Below are 16,643 nucleotides of genomic sequence, written 5' to 3'. Positions count from 1 at the left end.
GTATTAACAGAGGCCCCCTGACACGGATGACAGCATGTATGATGCTGCTCTTCCTATGTATGATGCTGTATGATGAATGTTCTAGGAGCAGTTTGTAGTACAAATACAAACGGCGGAGATGCTGATATCCAGGGGAGTGCAACAGGAGCGTTCTCAATTCCGCATTAAGCTCCACTATCAGCTGTTTCTGGATTCTCCCAAGTAATTCGACTGCAATAGATAAGAAAAAAACATTTTAGTACCTAATCAACATACTGAACACTACGGTTTTAGTTATAAACATACTGATAACAAAGCTATAGTTTCTTAACATTAGAAGCAAACGAACCATAAAGAACATCCCTTATAGTAGGTCATAGCTCGTCATAGCTTATATGCCATAACTGCCCTTCTATGCACAATAGTCCTATGTCCTATGTTTTATGTTTAAATAATGCAAACTCGAAGTGTATGAATATTATTATTTATTATATTATTATGTATATGTATACGTATTGGCATCAAGTTACTCTTTATCATATGATATCACTTCTTACAAACGAGGCATGACAATATCTATCTACTTAACGTTTGACCAGGTTTGACCCATCTAATATTCTGTGTTATCTATGCTTATTAGATTCCAAAACAACCTGATTTCTTCAGACCCATTCGATTAAAAAAAACCGGACCAATTGACTCGAGTTTGCACTTTTTGATCATGAGGTTATTATACATAAAAGTGTTTTAAAATCATATGTACCGTCGTTAGGGGTGACAATGGGTCAAATGGGGTAAGAATGGGTAACTGTTTCAACTACTAAGAATGCTTGTAGAACAGGTTGAATATATCTGTGGGAGAGAAAACTAAAATATAAGAGACCTTTTTGAACGATTTTGTAATCCGACCTCCAGGCTGTCGGTAAGAGCGATGACCCATTCTCACCCCCAGACCCATTGTCACCCCCATGAGGGTATTGAATATATAATTAAATTATTACAAATAACGGTCTCACCTTAACAATCAGAGATTTTGCGTGCCGGAGTTTCCGTCGTGATTTTTCCGTTAGATGATTTTAACGTCCGTTTTCGAGAACGACAAGTTCTGTCTGTTCTTGTGGACAAACTTAGCACAGTGGAGGCCGTATTAGTTTTCTTTACGGGACACTTTTAGAGGGCGCAAAAGCAGGTATCCGGGTTCATGACGTATAACGGTGCTTTTGGCTTTTACTGTAGATTCGTTTTTTTTCATGTTGTGCGCTTGATTGAATTAGGCCTGGAACGAAATTAAATTAGATTAGAATCGAAATTATTTCAGTAGGTTGTAAACACGCACTGGGCAAACAGTTTGTAAAAAGATAATGGCGGTGCGAGTAATTTTTGGCAGAATGAACGTTCGTACGTTTTTGGCAGAATGAACAATCCACCTACACCATACACACAGGCGCTTCCGCTGTCGTTGCTGGTGGGGGCAGGGTTCTCCGCCGATTGTCGTTCGTGATACTCCTGGAAGCAGGGCGCAATGCACAAGTTCGTATGGCACTCGGGACAGTGGTACTTGGTTTTCCGTCGCAGTATCCTCCTTGTGTTCCAGCAGAAATTGCAACCCAGCGCGGGACCCTCCCGTACCACCGGACAGTGGCTAGACCGTTGGCTGTCCAGGCCGTGTATTTCCTTCGATAGGCTGCTCATCTGTATGAGAAGATAGATCAATTCACTGTAAATACTGGCATTTAAGTACAAAACAAAGGTAAATTTTGATTCAGGAAATGTTAACACTTACCAAAGGAGATGAAGCAGACTGCGACAATTCGTCGCCTTTTATGCGAATTGAACTGTTGATGAACTCAGGTCGGCAAGTAGCGCTGCGACGATGGAGCTGGTGGTGCTGGTTCTGGTGATCGTTGTGATAGGTGCTTGTACTGGCAACCGCACTTCCCGATAAATGGTGCTGGCGCTGCTGTTGGAGCGATTCCATATCGGAAACGAGAACAACCTTTGGACTCGATGTGCGATCGGTTTTCAGGTGGATTTGTCGGATTTGTGGAATTGGGGGTACGGGTGTCGACGGTTCATCGTCCGAATCGGTTTTCAGAGGAGGACGGCGTTAGATAGTGGGTGGACCCACTACTACTGGTGACCAGGGTCAACGGAGTTGAGCTTTGTGTGGTGGGTATGACGAAATAGCCTGAAACGCCTTGACAACAATGGGTGGGAGTGTTGTTTCACATGTTCTTGCAAGATATGGCTGCTGAGATACGGTGAGATGATGTTCGCCGTGTTAACGATCCGCGGGTGCTGATCGCGCTTCCGGTGGAGACGATACGGCCGGCGATGTTGGAATGATCGGTTCGGAAATTTGCCTTTCAAAATGATGGTGCGCCGGAATCGTCAATAAGTTTTGCGGGTACATGTTCGTTACATCTAGCGTGTCCAAGTCGGACCCGTACTGCTGACCGGACGATGATGAGTCACTTCCATTCTTTATCTGCTGCTGGCGGATCAGTAGACGACCTCGTTTAAATAAATAAAAAAGAACAACCGAAAAAGTTGTTGATGTGCGGCACGCGAGGGAAAAACAGAAAAACATAACAAAACATAAACAAAAATGAAAATGACAACTGTTGTCAAACTGACGTGGTTCGAATTGAGGGGCTTCTCAATGGTCGAGTGATTGTAATAATTGTAATCCGTCACTCCCCAGGGGTATATAGTGGTGCCCGGAAAAATGGCCACCCCTCCGTCTATGTATTCGTCAATGGTTTCAGCTTTGTACGAAAATTATTACGCTCGATTTGAACCTTTGATATAAGAAGTAGAAAACCGTGTGGTGAATTTGAAATTCACCACATGGCTTGATTGTATTTCACCTTAAGGTGATTATACAATCAAGCCATGTGGTGAATTTCAAATTCACCACACGGTTTTCTACTTCTTATATCAAAGGTTCAAATCGAGCGTAATAATTTTCGTACAATGCTGAAATTAAAGTCAATTGTTTAGCATGAGTAAGCAAACCATCTACGGATGTTTCATCCCCGTGGTCGTTGTGGTTCTCTCAATCCGTGCTCTTGAAAAATCACCAGAAAAAGCACGTGGTTTCCAAGATGACCGATTTGTGGCTTTGTTGTATAACCACCTTAAGTTTCTTCCAAATTTTTGTGGGATAAATTCGATAAGAGATTTTTCTGGGATGAAATTTGATAGTATAATTGAGTCTTTAATCCCATAATGAGTGTAAAATAATGTGAAAAATATTCTCGGTTCCCTGGGCATGCATCCATTGTACTTAATTAACACTCAAGATACATACTCAAGCAATGGCAAGCATAGAAAAGCATTCATTAAATAACTGTGGAAATGATGATAGAACGCTTAAAAATCAGGCCAAGTTCCAGATGGAATGTAGAGTCATTGAGACAGAAGAAGAATCGTATTTGATTGATTATTTGATTACATATTTTCAAGGCAAACATTCCAAAAGATCCGAATCATTTAAATATAATGATACATATGTGCACAATCAACTATCATAATAAAAAAGACGCAGATTTCAAAAGTAAGGCTAAAGCAAGGGCTAAAGCCGATGTGCTTTACTACAGGTGTGGGCCAAACCCCAAAGTAGTATTTGTTTAACGAAAATTCGCTCTTTTGAGAGAGAAACTCTCAGCTGGGTTGCCGAAGATGGCCGAATGTGACGTCACGTCTGGCATACTCAATACAATTTTTATAACAGACGTGACGTTTCATTCCGCCCACCCACTATGGGTAGCAATGTTTTTCAACTTTAGCAATGTTTAGGACTTTGGCCCACACCTTTACTGGAGCACATCTGGCTAAAGCTAAGCCAAATGTTGATAGTTCGGTGTTTTCGAGGTAATAAAGCTAGAGCATTTTTTCGTTATTTTCAGACAGTATAGGACATCATAACAATGTTGCTGTTACTGCATATTTTCATCACTATAGATTGAATAACTATCATTTTTTCCCTTTTCCCTTTCCCTTCATTATTTCGGTAGCAATAAGCGAAAGCAAATTTTATTTTCGATATGAGGATGTTTTGAACAATCGGTATGCAAATAGTTGTCAAAAGACATCTAGTGGAAAATATGTGAACTAATATTTTTCTTTACAAGAAATTTTAGTTGTTTCTTTCTCTTCAGTCTATTGGAATACGGTATGGGGCCATCCACAAAGTACGTCACGCTCCTAGGGGGGAGGGGGGGTTCCGAGCAGCGTGACGAATCATACAAAAATTTTAGAGTTGCAATACAAAAAGTGTGACGAAGGGGGGAGGGGGGGTTGAAAATCGCCAATTTTTGCGTGACGTACTTTATGAATGTTCAATAGAGAGAAGAAATTTTTGGAACGAGAAAGAGAATTTATAAATCTCTATTTAGGCTTTGGTCCGATTCCTGAATTGAAAAAAATTGAACTCAAAAGTGACAGTTCGGAAATTATGAAATCCCCCGCTCATAAGAATGGCTGGTGCTACCCAGCAAAACCAACAAAACATCTATCAAAAATGATTCAATATCTGTCAAAAGTAATCTTGCTCTGCAAGCATGGTTATTTGAAAATTTTCATACTGTCACTTTTAAGTTTAATTCGATTTTAATTCACGAATCGGACCAAAGCCTTATAGAGAAATTTTTATTTTTTTCCTTGAACCTTCCGAATTCGGCTGCTGGAGGCAAAAATCGTTTTAATAAAAATTGGAAAATTGATATGTGTTTTTGCTTAGTGTAGCTCTTGCGGTTTGCTTTTTCGTTTTTCTTTGTGTGTCTTTCTTCTACTTTTGTATCAAAACGTTTTGTTGACATTCTTCGGAAAGCGGACGCGCTCGTTTCTTCTCTAGAAATATATTTTTTTCTAGTAAAATAAGGTAAAATACATAAAAAAGTGTATTTTGATTCATCAATTTAATTTTCAATTGGTAAGTACTTTTTAAATAGTCTAAAGTATTAGGGTTTTTCCACTCCGCAATTTTCTTGATCCTGTTTTGTAGCTAACCTCAATTCACACCGGGCAAGATGACGACTGCTATGCCAATCAACCCGAAGCCGTTCCTGAACGGACTGACCGGTAAGCCGGTGATCATCAAACTGAAGTGGGGTCACGAGTACAAAGGTTTTCTAGTCTCCGTGGACGGATACATGAACATGCAGCTGGCCAACACCGAAGAATTTGTGGACGGACAGAACACCGGTCACCTGGGGGAGGTGCTAATCCGGTGTAATAATGTGCTGTACATCCGGGGCATAGACGACGATGATGAGGAAGGCGAAATGAGGGACTAGAATGTACGTACGTGCAGCAGGGGGTGAATTGAGACAGTTAGGATTAAGGTAACTTGGGAGAAATAAACTGTATAGGAAGAATAAGTAAAATAGAAGTAGTGTTGAAACTTTTATCACAAACATTTTTACAAAGGATTACGTTATGTTTTGCTATTAGCGTACTATGTACAATGATACTTTTGCACAAGGAGTAATGCTTTATGCGGTTCTATACTATTCCCCAGAGAACCATATCCCAGAATTTCATTCCACAAAAACCAATCCCCATATGAAAGTGGTTTAATTTTCTTGTTCTCTTATTAAACATTGCAAGACCATACACATTATACATAAAAGCATTTATCTTGATGAGTTGGATGATTTGGGAACACATCTGGACCTAGTATACTGTCATTGAAAATCAGCTCTGAAGTGGTGTGATCGATGTTCGGAATCGCTATCCGACTTATTCGGCTTAATAACATCAAACTCTGGAATGAGTCTGTTGATGGACGGAATCACTATACATGCTATAGTGGGTTGGTTGGTGACAGAAATCGCCTTCAGACCACTATGCAGTTGCTCCTGTCTATCAAAATCGTCAGATAGCTACAAAAGAGATTATAAACTACAGAGAAAGACTGCAAAGGGTTGTCGTTGTCGCTGTCCGGAACATCTTTTGCTGAATGGGTTGCACGGGAGCAAAATGTCATTGTAAAAACCACACAGTTTCCGCGAGGTTTAAGAATTTTCATGTGAGAAAATATAGTGCAACTACAAAATTAAATGTAGAAGAGTGGTTTCCTGCTGGCTATTTGCAAATTGGCTATTGAATATCATAATTCTGCCTTTCGGATATTTGCCACAAGTTTTAGATTTAAAATTCAAAAGGACTCATTATGAAATAAATTTTCATGGTCAATACAAAGCATAACATTTTCTTAAGGCACATTTATGAAATCACAATGAAGCATTTATGAACCTGTACGCTAGACACGTAACCCTGCCTTATGAATTACGGAAGTAGCATTTGGAGGCCATAACCACGTATAATTTTGTATATTTTAGGCCAGTAGGCCATAATTTCGTATAAATTTTAAGGAAGCATCTTAATTAATTCATAATGTGTGTGTGTGTCATCCTCTATCCCTCACCCAGCTGGGGGTGTTGGCGGTGTTGGTCAAGTAGTACATACTACGAATAATTTGATCATATCTCATGCTCCGTAATGGTGCCCTTTTAGTTATGAAGACTAGTGCTGTAAAAAGGAATCACTGCTGAAGCAAGAAGGGTGTCTTCAGAGAGTGTAGGGGATGGGGATGCACTAGCTAGCCATAACAGGTACAGCAAAACTTCACAAGGACGCCCTTATTCGTACTGACTACTCAGGGAGTAGAAGGTCGAGAAGAGCCACCGCTGCCAACTAAAGCGTGAACCGGATACCTGGGACTCCCACAATATCCGCAGCAATAGTAGCAAACGATGCCCTGTACGTATTTAGTTGGCAATATATGAGGTAACAAAAATATAATAGATACAAATGAGGTATCAAAAATATAATACAATTAACTCTCTAATTCCCAAGATCGCCTTTAGATGGATGTTTTTAGTTTTTAAATAATTAAAATTCATAATTCATTTTGTTGACATTGAAGTCAATCAAAGTGTATTTCAGAGTAACTTTAAGAAGCTTTATTAAAAATAACATAGTAGTTTTTATGTAATGTGTTTCATAAGTTGGTTTTATTTTTATATTTTAGTATTTAAATTTGTATTATTTTGATGAGTCTCGGCAGTTTGACTGGAGCAAGAACAACGACCAATGATGAAGAAGACTTCCAGACTTCAAGAAAACCATATAGTTCCGGTATCAGCAGTGGTATTCATAACTAATACTACCTACAACCACCGTCAATACAGGAAGTCTGTGTTCACAACGAGAATACTTCAAGGACAATCCCAACATCCTCTGTGAATTGCAGATAAGTATTGCGTTTATATTTTAATTGCACTGAGCTCGTTCTAATCTGTTCGGTGAATGAATTGACTTGCCACATATTTAGATACATCGTGAATAATCAATATCATTAGTAAATTTAAATATTCCCGTAGATTAGAAAAGCAAGTGCATAAATTACTATTTTATGGCAACATATCACAGCGAAATGGGACCCTTCGGAGCCTTGAGTAAGATCTCGGTCCGGTTGCATCTAAGGAGATCTTAGTGCAGTGCACACCGGACGTGTTGCCCAGTAGACGTATCGCTCAGCGGTATTTAAATACAACGCAGATAGGCTATGGTCAGAGGGTGCGTTGATATTACAAGATTACAAGATTAAATTTGTATTATTTTGATGAGTGAAATATTTGTGGTTAGTATTCTTCCACAATAAATCCGTTATCATAAAGAGCTTAAAAGATACATAATTCTTTTAATATGATAGAAATTATGTCCAAGTATGAAAAACTATAGCAACACAATTCTAAAAGTTTAAAATCTGAATTTGACAAGATGGAAGTAAAAATGGTTTTGAGCGAATACGGACATTTGGGTCTTAGAGGGTTAAAGGAAACAATTGGAACTTTCTCACCAGATTCAAGTGTTTTTTTCTTCTCCATCAACCAGCTCCGCAATTCAGCAGGATACGCGAACAACGACGACCACAGAAACGATTTTTCCGGCGATTTTCAGTAGATGCTACAAGTTAAGGAGTTCGTTTAAGGGGTTTTTCCTTTTTGTCATTTATTGGATAGGGGTCACATTGTAGACGGTGTGCAGAGGCGCATCCACGTTCCGAGTCGTGGGTAGGACAAATAGAAAATGCCGATTTGGGCGAAAATCTGGTATTATCGGTAACATTAAGCGATTCGTATAAATTCGCAGGTGTTGCTAACCTGCTCTAGTAATATTTTGGTTTAATGCTGGTTTTATTAAGGTCATGAAGAGCAAATTATGGCTTTGAAGATCGTTATTAAATAAAAAATGTTACTTGGGTAGACTATTGTATGGAAGTACCATCACTTCCATCCGTTAACACAAATAATGATTTAAGACTAATCACTATTTCTTAGACGGAAGCAAGGCACTCTTTAACACCAACAGTCGAGATCAGTCCTGGTCACGTTTTGGGAATGGTGGAGGGAAAAGAATTATTAATTGGGATATCTATACTTAAGAAAGGAGCTACGTCCTCTCATCGGTGCCACGGGAGGTTATGGAACTGTTAGTGTGGTATAACTGTAGGAATAGTTTTGGTAGAACGTGAAACACAAAAAGAACTAAGACATACAGAATAGAAAAAGGACAAGCCTGCGATCGAACCCATGACCTCCTGCTTATAGGAAGAAACTAAAGCCACTAGATCACTGAGCTCGGACAACAATTCTGGTAATGAGAAATCGATGCACATTCTAACTATACTTAGTGTTAGTACTACCACTGAAAGCATAATTGTTCTATGTTGATATGAAATGCATTTCGTTATGGGAAAGTTGCAATGAAATCAATTTTAAAAATAATCAGTACTTGAAAAGTTCTTACGACTAGAATATTTATATAATTTGAGAAAATTTCTTCGATTTTTAGGACAAATATTGCTTTTCCATTATCGATTATGTAATATCTCTTTACAAGCTTCAAAAAGAAGTCAGAGGTTACAGAAATTTGAAAAAAAATACTCAATGGTTTTAATCAATTATTGCTAACTGCTAGGATTATAGAAAATGTTATGGATCTAGATATAAGTCAAACTACCAAAAAATCGCATGATTGCCAAAGAATCTGCTTTAGGAGTTTAGAATCCCTTACGGATTAGATTTAGAGCGGACTTCGGTATGTTTCTGGTTTCTCAAATTTCAATAGATCTATTAAGGTTTAAAGAAAAAAATTTCCGTGGTCTTCTAATAATCGTGCTTTATCATAACATCCTAAAAAAATATTCGCGGATTTCAACAACTTCTATTTACCTCTGTAAAACGTTTAGAGTCTGAGAAGTAAAGTTTAGACATCTTTGAGCGCTTTAGGGATTATAAAGTGCCTGAGGTCCCAAAGAACAATCAGTCTATTGTTATAGGATCCCAAAAACATATATGATTATTGTTTTACCCTTCTTACACCCTAAGAAGGGTATAAAGATCGCTTGAAAAACCGACTTTTTATCCGAGGCTCGGAGACCCAAGTCGTATATACCAATCAACTCAGCTCGACGAACTGAGCACATGTATGTATGTGTGTGTGTGCGTGTGTGCGTGTGTGCGTATGTGTGTGCGTTACAAAAATCTCACATCAAGATCTCAGCCGTCCGTGTATCGATTTGCACGATTTTAACACTAAACGAAAGCTATGACTTTGTCATTGTACGAGTTCAATTGTTTTTGCAATCGGACATTTGGTTCCAGAGATATGTGAGAAATACAAACATGAAGTGCATTTTCAGAAAACCAACAAAATAATGTCACATGAATATCTCAGCCGTCTGTAAACCAATTTGCATGATTTTATCTTTAAACGAAAGCTATGACTTTGCCATTGAACCCATTGTATTTTGTTTTTGCAATTAGACATTGGGTTCCGGAGATATCTCTGAAATACGAACATAAAGCATTAGACGTATCAACTTCACACATTGGTAAAATATGTCCCATCAAGATCTCAGTCGTCCTTGGACCGATTTGTGCGATTTTATCTTTAAACGAAAGCTATGTTTTTGTCATTGGACCCATTCATTTTTTCTGCAATTGGAAATTCGGTTTCAGAGATATCTGTGAAATACGAATATGAGACATATTTTCAGACTACTAATGAAGAATTGTCACACCAATATCTCAGCCGTCTATGACCCGATTTGAACTCTTTTGGGCTTAAACAGAAGCTGTAATATTGCCATTTAAGGCGGCAAATCAAATCTGCAGTCTTTTGTATTTTTAAAAATTGTTAAATTTCCAGAAATATCCCTTTTTACCCTTCTTACACCCTAAGAAGGGTATAAAGATCGCTTGAAAAACCAACTTTTTATCCGAGGCTCGGAGACCCAAGTCGTATATACCAATCAACTCAGCTCGACGAACTGAGCATATGTATGTATGTGTGTGTGTGTGTGTGTGCGTGTGTGCGTGTGTGCGTATGTGTGTGCGTTACAAAAATCTCACATCAAGATCTCAGCCGTCCGTGTACCGATTTGCACGATTTTAAGACTAAACGAAAGCTATGACTTTGTCATTGTACGAGTTCATTTTTTTTTTGCAATCGGACATTTGGTTCCAGAGATATGTGAGAAATACGAACATGAAGTGCATCTTCAGAAAACTAACAAAATAATGTCACATGAATATCTCAGCCGTCTGTAAACCAATTTGCATGATTTTATCTTTGAACGAAAGCTATGACTTTGCCATTGAACCCATTGTATTTTGTTTTTGCAATTAGACATTGGGTTCCGGAGATATCTCTGAAATACGAACATAAAGCATTAGACGTATCAACTTCACACATTGGTAAAATATGTCCCAACAAGATCTCAGCCGTCCGTGGACCGATTTGCACGATTTTAACACTAAACGAAAGCTATGACTTTGTCATTGTACGCATTACTTTTTCTGCAATCGGAAATTCGGTTTCAGAGATATCTGTGAAATACGAATATGAGACATATTTTCAGACTACTAATGAAAAATTGTCACACCAATATCTCAGCCGTCTTTGACCCGATTTGAACTCTTTTGGGCTTAAACAGAAGCTGTAATATTGCCATTTAAGGCGGCAAATCAAATCTGCAGTCTTTTTGTAATTTTTAGAAATTGTTAAATTTCCAGAAATATTCCTTTTTTATTTTGAAATCGATAAAAGCATGATAATATCAGTTATTTTATATTCAATTGAAGGTCATATGCATAGAAATTGTAATATGCACTGGGCACACACAACCATTCAAAAGTGTAAGAAGGGTTGCGTTCACTGTAGGTGGATTAAGTCGGGTTTTAAAATAACCTTCTGCTAACACACAAATTCTTACCATCGAATGACTTCATATATTCTTACCATAATCATGGGTAGGACAATGCTTTGACTGTCCCACCCAGGAAAATTCATGCGTAGGACATGTCCTACCTGTCCCACCCACTCCCGGCGCCACTGGCGGTGTGGAATCAGCATGTCAGTTTGAAAATTGTTTCTTCTTCCGGACGCGAAATATTATTCCGTGTATAGTAGAAAATCGAAAATTTGTTTTCAATAAAATGAAATATCTGCAGTTATCAGACGTCGCAACTCATTTCTGATTAGTGCGCATGATAGTACATCCATGCATGCATGATGCGCACTACTAATGAAATATTTCAAATTGTCGCGACTCGCGTCGCAGCGCGAGTGCTCAATCGCGCGGTCCGGTTTGGTGCCGGCCCGACAATATTCTCATGTATCACTTAGAGCGACAAAAAACCACAGAACAAAAAGCGGGCGAGAAAAAAAAAAACCGTATCAGTAAAATCTCTCTACATAATACTTTTTCACTTAAATTTAAATTAGCAAGTTCAGCATCTCAATTAATTCATAATGCAGATTTATGAATTCGTTATAGCATTTTAAGATATATTAATCGATTCATAATGCTGCATTATGAATTTCTAAATCGAGTATACTGAAAATTTTCTTGAATTATGAGCACGTGTTGAATGTCAGATATTAAAACAATTTGGTTTATTCATTGTTATGCATATATGTACAAGTAATTTCAAATTCGCGTTTCGGTTGTATCGAACACATCGAGGGGGTATGAATGAATAAGCGGCATTACTTATCTTAATCGAATGGAAACTGTTCCTTTGCACATGATGCAATTATTATTTTACCATTGAACTTATATTACTCACCGTTGAAACTTGAACACCTATTCTTTTTTTCAAGACCCCCTAGATATTCAATACAACCGCACGACTTGAAAACTTTGCAATATGTGAGAACATGATTCTCTTGACAGAAGCTCCTTTCTTCCGATTAAGGTAACTAAAAAGAGCATCATGTCTTTCATAGAATGCCTTATGATTTCCTTCAAATCAGCTTTGAATAAAATACTAAAAAGTGTCTTATGAAATTCACACATGCACATGCAACGTATAAACAACATACGTCCCTTAATGAAATCTAAAGAGCTCAAGATGAAAAGCATAAGAGACGTATGTTTTGACAATTTTCAACAATCTTGTAGATTCATAATTTTTGCCTTATGTGTTTCGTATGTTCATTTGCCTGGAGCCGAGATTGTATCTCACCCGAAAACATCCTAGACCGGACCAAGAATCGCACTCGGCATCTCCGGATTGACAATCCTACGCATTTGCTTGCAAGGCAAGGCAAAGAAAAAGTTTTGGACACACACGTAGCACAAAAAAAATATAGACTCATTTAGGCATAGTGTATCCATTGTACTTGCTACACAAGATACATATTATACTCATGCAATGGCGAGCATAAAAAAGCTTCCAATTAATAACTGAGTAAATTCTCTTAGAATACCGTGACCTGCCCTCATTCCACGCATCGCCTAATACCGTGGTTTTCATAAAAAAAAATCAGAACCTGGTTATCATGGACATCACATTATTTGGTGAAATGGTCAAACATAATATGTTTGAACATATCACCAAATACATAATACGATGTCCATGATAGCCAGGTTCTGATTTTTGATGAAAACCACGGTATTAGGCGATGGGTGGAATTAGGACAGGTCACGGTACTAAGTTGAAAAGTAGGCCATGTTCCATTTGCAATGTAGAGCCATTGAAGAAGAAGAAGGTAACAAAGTAGATTATTCCACACGTTTGCCCGAAAAAAGAAAAATGAGTAAGTGATTCCTTCTTCTTGAAAAGCACGAATTTGCTTGAAATAAAATTAACGAATAGATGATTCCTTTTCTTTTAAAATACGAATTTACTCGCAAAAAGACAAATTGGTGGAACATTCTTTTGACTCTCGCACTTTCCTGAAATAAGCCTTCAAACAAACAAGTAGATTATGGCTTGTTTTGAAACATGAATTTACCCGCACTAATAAAAATTCAAAATGTTTTTTTTTGCAAAAATTTAAAGAAATCTGCAATCAAATTTTATGTAAAGCCATGTCCATTTAGAATCCGGAATCATTTATTGTATTGCAGCGGCACGGAAAGTGACCGCTGCAAGAATTCTTTTACAGCGGTTTGTCTACCTAGGCGCCCACTTGCTATGGTATAAATTTCACGAAGTTTCGTGCAACGTGTCAAAAATTATTCCAGATGGAAGCCGAAAGGAGAGAAAAAAGTCTGCACACCCACGTTGATAATCCTGCTCATCGACGATGGAACCTACGTCAAAATGGATTTCGGACAGCTTCCTAGCCAAAAATTCTACATTGTGACGGCACGAGGAGTAGTTCTTGCGTAGTTTAAGTTTGATTTTTGGACAAACTTGCAAAAAAAAACGGATGATTATGGCAAGGGATATGCAACTGTGGGGAAAAGACCAAAATGTTTGTGACGAATAAGACGATGGACTCGAAGCTGTACAAGGAGGAATGTCTCAAAAATCCGCGGTCGACCTTCCATAAAGCCCATAAAGGTCCCGTGAAGTTTTGGCCAGATTTGGCGAGTTGCCACTACTGCCGGGAAGTCATCCAGTGGTACCGGGATAATAAAGAAGATTTCATCGATAAAAACATAAATCCACGCAACTGCCCACAGCTCCGGCCCATCGAGACATTTTGGGCAATAATGAAGCGGAAGCTTAGGAAAAATGTAAAAAGTGGAAAAACAGCTCGGGACGCGACTCAGATGACCAAAATCTGGAACAAATGTGCCAAGGAAGTTGACTCCGGAGGTGTGCAACTTCTGATGAGAGGAATAAAGAAGAAGGTGCGAATTTTCACTAGAAACAAGAAGAAATTATTTGTATCAATAATTTTTCCTTAAAGTACAGTGAATTACTCTTGTTTTGATGTATTAACCTTCTTTGTACGTCAATCCGTTACCGAGATACAGATGATTTTATCATTCCGGATTCTAAATGGACATAGCTTTAGGTATGCGTTTATAACCACCCATATGTCATTCGGTCAACGGCGCAAATGTAATAAGGTCCATTTTTTCAATAATTAATTTAGTTTTATAGAAACAAAATCGTTTTTCTTCATTGCAGGAATCTAAAGGTGTGAACAAATATGGGAAATGGCTTTCTGGGGTATGGTTTTCTAAGGAATGTTATTAGAATCCATGTATATCAAGTTTCCAAACATTTTAAACTATCACCCTCGAATCGTTACCCCATAGCATTGTTTAGTAGTATTCTTGATTGTGTTCGAATACGCTTTCTAACTAATGTTGATGCGCATTCTATTCGCATAGCATTCCTCTCGAAACGCGACTGAAACCAAACTTAAATATGTTTAAAAAATCCTTGTTAATTATTAAGAATGTATTTTTCTATCCATATTTTTTCTTTAGTTTAAGATTCTTTATTCTTCATTTTTTATTGTTGTTGCTTCAACAGGCTACATTTAGCCCCAATGAGTATTTGAAAAAAGTGTACAGGAAAAATGTTGTCCAGAGATAATACAAAGTAGGTATAAAACATTTAACAAGCATTGCACATTGGGCCACGTCGTAAATTTAGGAGGAAAAAATTATTTTCACCATAATGATAATATTTTAGGATCAAAGTGTCTTCAGCAAAGTCAAAGCTTATTATTTAAGCTTCTTTTTGAAGTTTGTTGCAATAGGGTGGCCCCACTACATTTTGAGATAATTTTTTTAACTTCTATATTTCTAATTTTAGCATTGTACGATGTTCTAGAAAGTTGTTCCTTATTTAGTTTTGAGGAATTTTGCTGAAGAAACCATTTTTGTACGTCGTTTGTGTCATTTGTTATGATAATTTTAAATAATTATGTTAGGGTGACCCTTAAAAATCAATATTTTGATTGTAACTTTTAAGTTTTAATTTTTATCGAATTGACGTCTTCTACAAAGTTTCAGAGCATAAAAAAATGCACGTTTTGGTTATATAACCAAGTAAATTCATTGGTGGGTTGCAGAGATATCACTGTTTTTCTTGAAAAAATCCGTTGTTTTCAAATGCCTGTATTTTTGAATGGGGGAAAAGGGGGATCCATTTTTCCCTGGGTTAGACAGAGGAAGGGCTAAGGATTGCTCTGCATATTTTGGTATTGGGGAATTTGAGGGAATTTGAGGTTTTTCCATCATTTAAAAAAATGGCTTTATGTACGAGGAAATCAAAATCATCAGTTCTAGAAGTGTTATAAAACCGAAAATTCCGCCCAATTCGTCAAAAACAAAATGTTTATAATAATCATAAGTTCCTTATATATTTCCAGCGCATCTTCACTCAATATACCGATTGGTAGGATAACATGTTCAATAATATCAACGCTTATCAACGTAACAACTTCACTGAACAGATCGTAATCGTAGGTTGATTACATCACTTGTTCAATCGATATTACTTTAAAATCGTTAGGGTGGTATGGAAAATTAGATTTTTCGAGCATAGTTTTTTTATCTTACTTTTATCTATTATTAGTGTGGTTCAAAATTCTATTTTTATCCACACCGATCACTCAATTCTGTCCCATGTTCTGAGAGTCCTCCGCGAATTTGAGCGAAATTGGATAACAACTGATTTAGCACGAGCCTTCAAGTTTGCATGGGAATTAGTATGGGGAAGTGGATTTTTCATCCTACTGATTATGGCGCATCCCCATACAGCGCTGGCGAAAAAAGAACCCACATGGCCAAAATCGCATGTTGATTAATCGTTCCAATAATTAGTTATCGGTTTTAATCCAGCTTGCGAATCTTTGGTTATGATTATTGAACTTCTCGAAGCGCATCACTGATACGTGCGGTACAACATAGTAGCCTGATTTTGTCAGTGCTATCTTTCGCGCCAAGAGCAGCAATGTTGCCTGTGAAGTAGTTTCGCGATAAGCCCCAAAGAACTAAAACATAAATTAAAATCAATTACTAAATATTCGAACGATTTTCCATACCACCCTAGCGATTTAAAAGTAAAATCGATTGAACGAGTGATGTAAACAACCTACGATTACGGTCTGTTCAGTGAGGTTGTCACGTTGATGAGCGTTGATATTATTGAACATGTTATCCAACCAATCGGTATAGTGAGTGAAGATGCGCTGGAAATATATAAGGAAGTTATGATTACTATGAACATTTTGTTTTTGACGAATTGGGCGGAATTTTCGGTTTTATAACACTTCTAGAACTGATGATTTTGATTTCCTCGTACATGAAGCCATTTTTTTAAATGATGGAAATCCTCAAATTCCCTCAAATTCCCCAATACCAAAATATGCAAAGCAATCCTTAGCCCTTC

At 37.6% G+C, this 16,643-nt stretch overlaps 2 protein-coding genes across 3 annotated transcripts; one reads left to right on the top strand and one right to left on the bottom strand.

The window, feature by feature from the left end:
• Positions 1-795: 795 nt before the first annotated feature.
• LOC134202985 (uncharacterized) lies at positions 796-2,070 on the bottom strand. The gene is made up of 3 exons (XM_062677987.1): positions 1,763-2,070; positions 1,316-1,671; positions 796-1,255 (listed from the first exon to the last, which is right to left on the bottom strand). Exons 1-3 carry the CDS (start codon positions 1,955-1,957, stop codon positions 1,228-1,230), a joined length of 579 nt encoding a protein of 192 aa, XP_062533971.1. The 5' UTR covers positions 1,958-2,070; the 3' UTR covers positions 796-1,227.
• A 2,673-nt stretch (positions 2,071-4,743) lies between these two features.
• LOC134225552 (small nuclear ribonucleoprotein F) lies at positions 4,744-5,374 on the top strand. 2 transcript variants are annotated; one of them, XM_062705851.1, is made up of 2 exons: positions 4,744-4,864; positions 4,988-5,374. In XM_062705851.1, the coding sequence occupies exon 2, from the start codon at positions 5,013-5,015 to the stop codon at positions 5,277-5,279; it is 267 nt and encodes an 88-aa protein (XP_062561835.1). In that variant the 5' UTR covers positions 4,744-4,864; positions 4,988-5,012; the 3' UTR covers positions 5,280-5,374. The 2 variants fall into 2 exon arrangements, with proteins under 2 accessions (XP_062561835.1, XP_062561755.1); XM_062705771.1 differs by having other exon boundaries at positions 4,757-4,915.
• The last annotated feature ends 11,269 nt before the right edge of the window (positions 5,375-16,643 follow it).

This window comes from Armigeres subalbatus, chromosome 1 (assembly GCF_024139115.2).
Source record: "Armigeres subalbatus isolate Guangzhou_Male chromosome 1, GZ_Asu_2, whole genome shotgun sequence".
In the NCBI taxonomy this organism is placed as follows: domain Eukaryota; kingdom Metazoa; phylum Arthropoda; class Insecta; order Diptera; family Culicidae; genus Armigeres; species Armigeres subalbatus.
Note: the sequence above shows the minus strand (reverse complement) of the source record. Positions and strands in the feature narration are given on the sequence as shown.

Bases quoted from the DNA above. Each gene is read 5' to 3' on its own strand.
- LOC134202985 (XM_062677987.1), bottom strand. From the start codon at position 1,957: ATGGAATCGCTCCAACAGCAGCGCCAGCACCATTTATCGGGAAGTGCG. The intron at 1,672-1,762 runs GTAAGTGTTAAC...CTTCTCATACAG, and splicing joins AGTCTGCTTCATCTCCTTTG to ATGAGCAGCCTATCGAAGGA. The intron at 1,256-1,315 runs GTGCGTGTTTAC...ATTTCGTTCCAG, and splicing joins TTTTACAAACTGTTTGCCCA to GCCTAATTCAATCAAGCGCA.
- LOC134225552 (XM_062705851.1), top strand. From the start codon at position 5,013: ATGACGACTGCTATGCCAATCAACCCGAAGCCGTTCCTGAACGGACTG.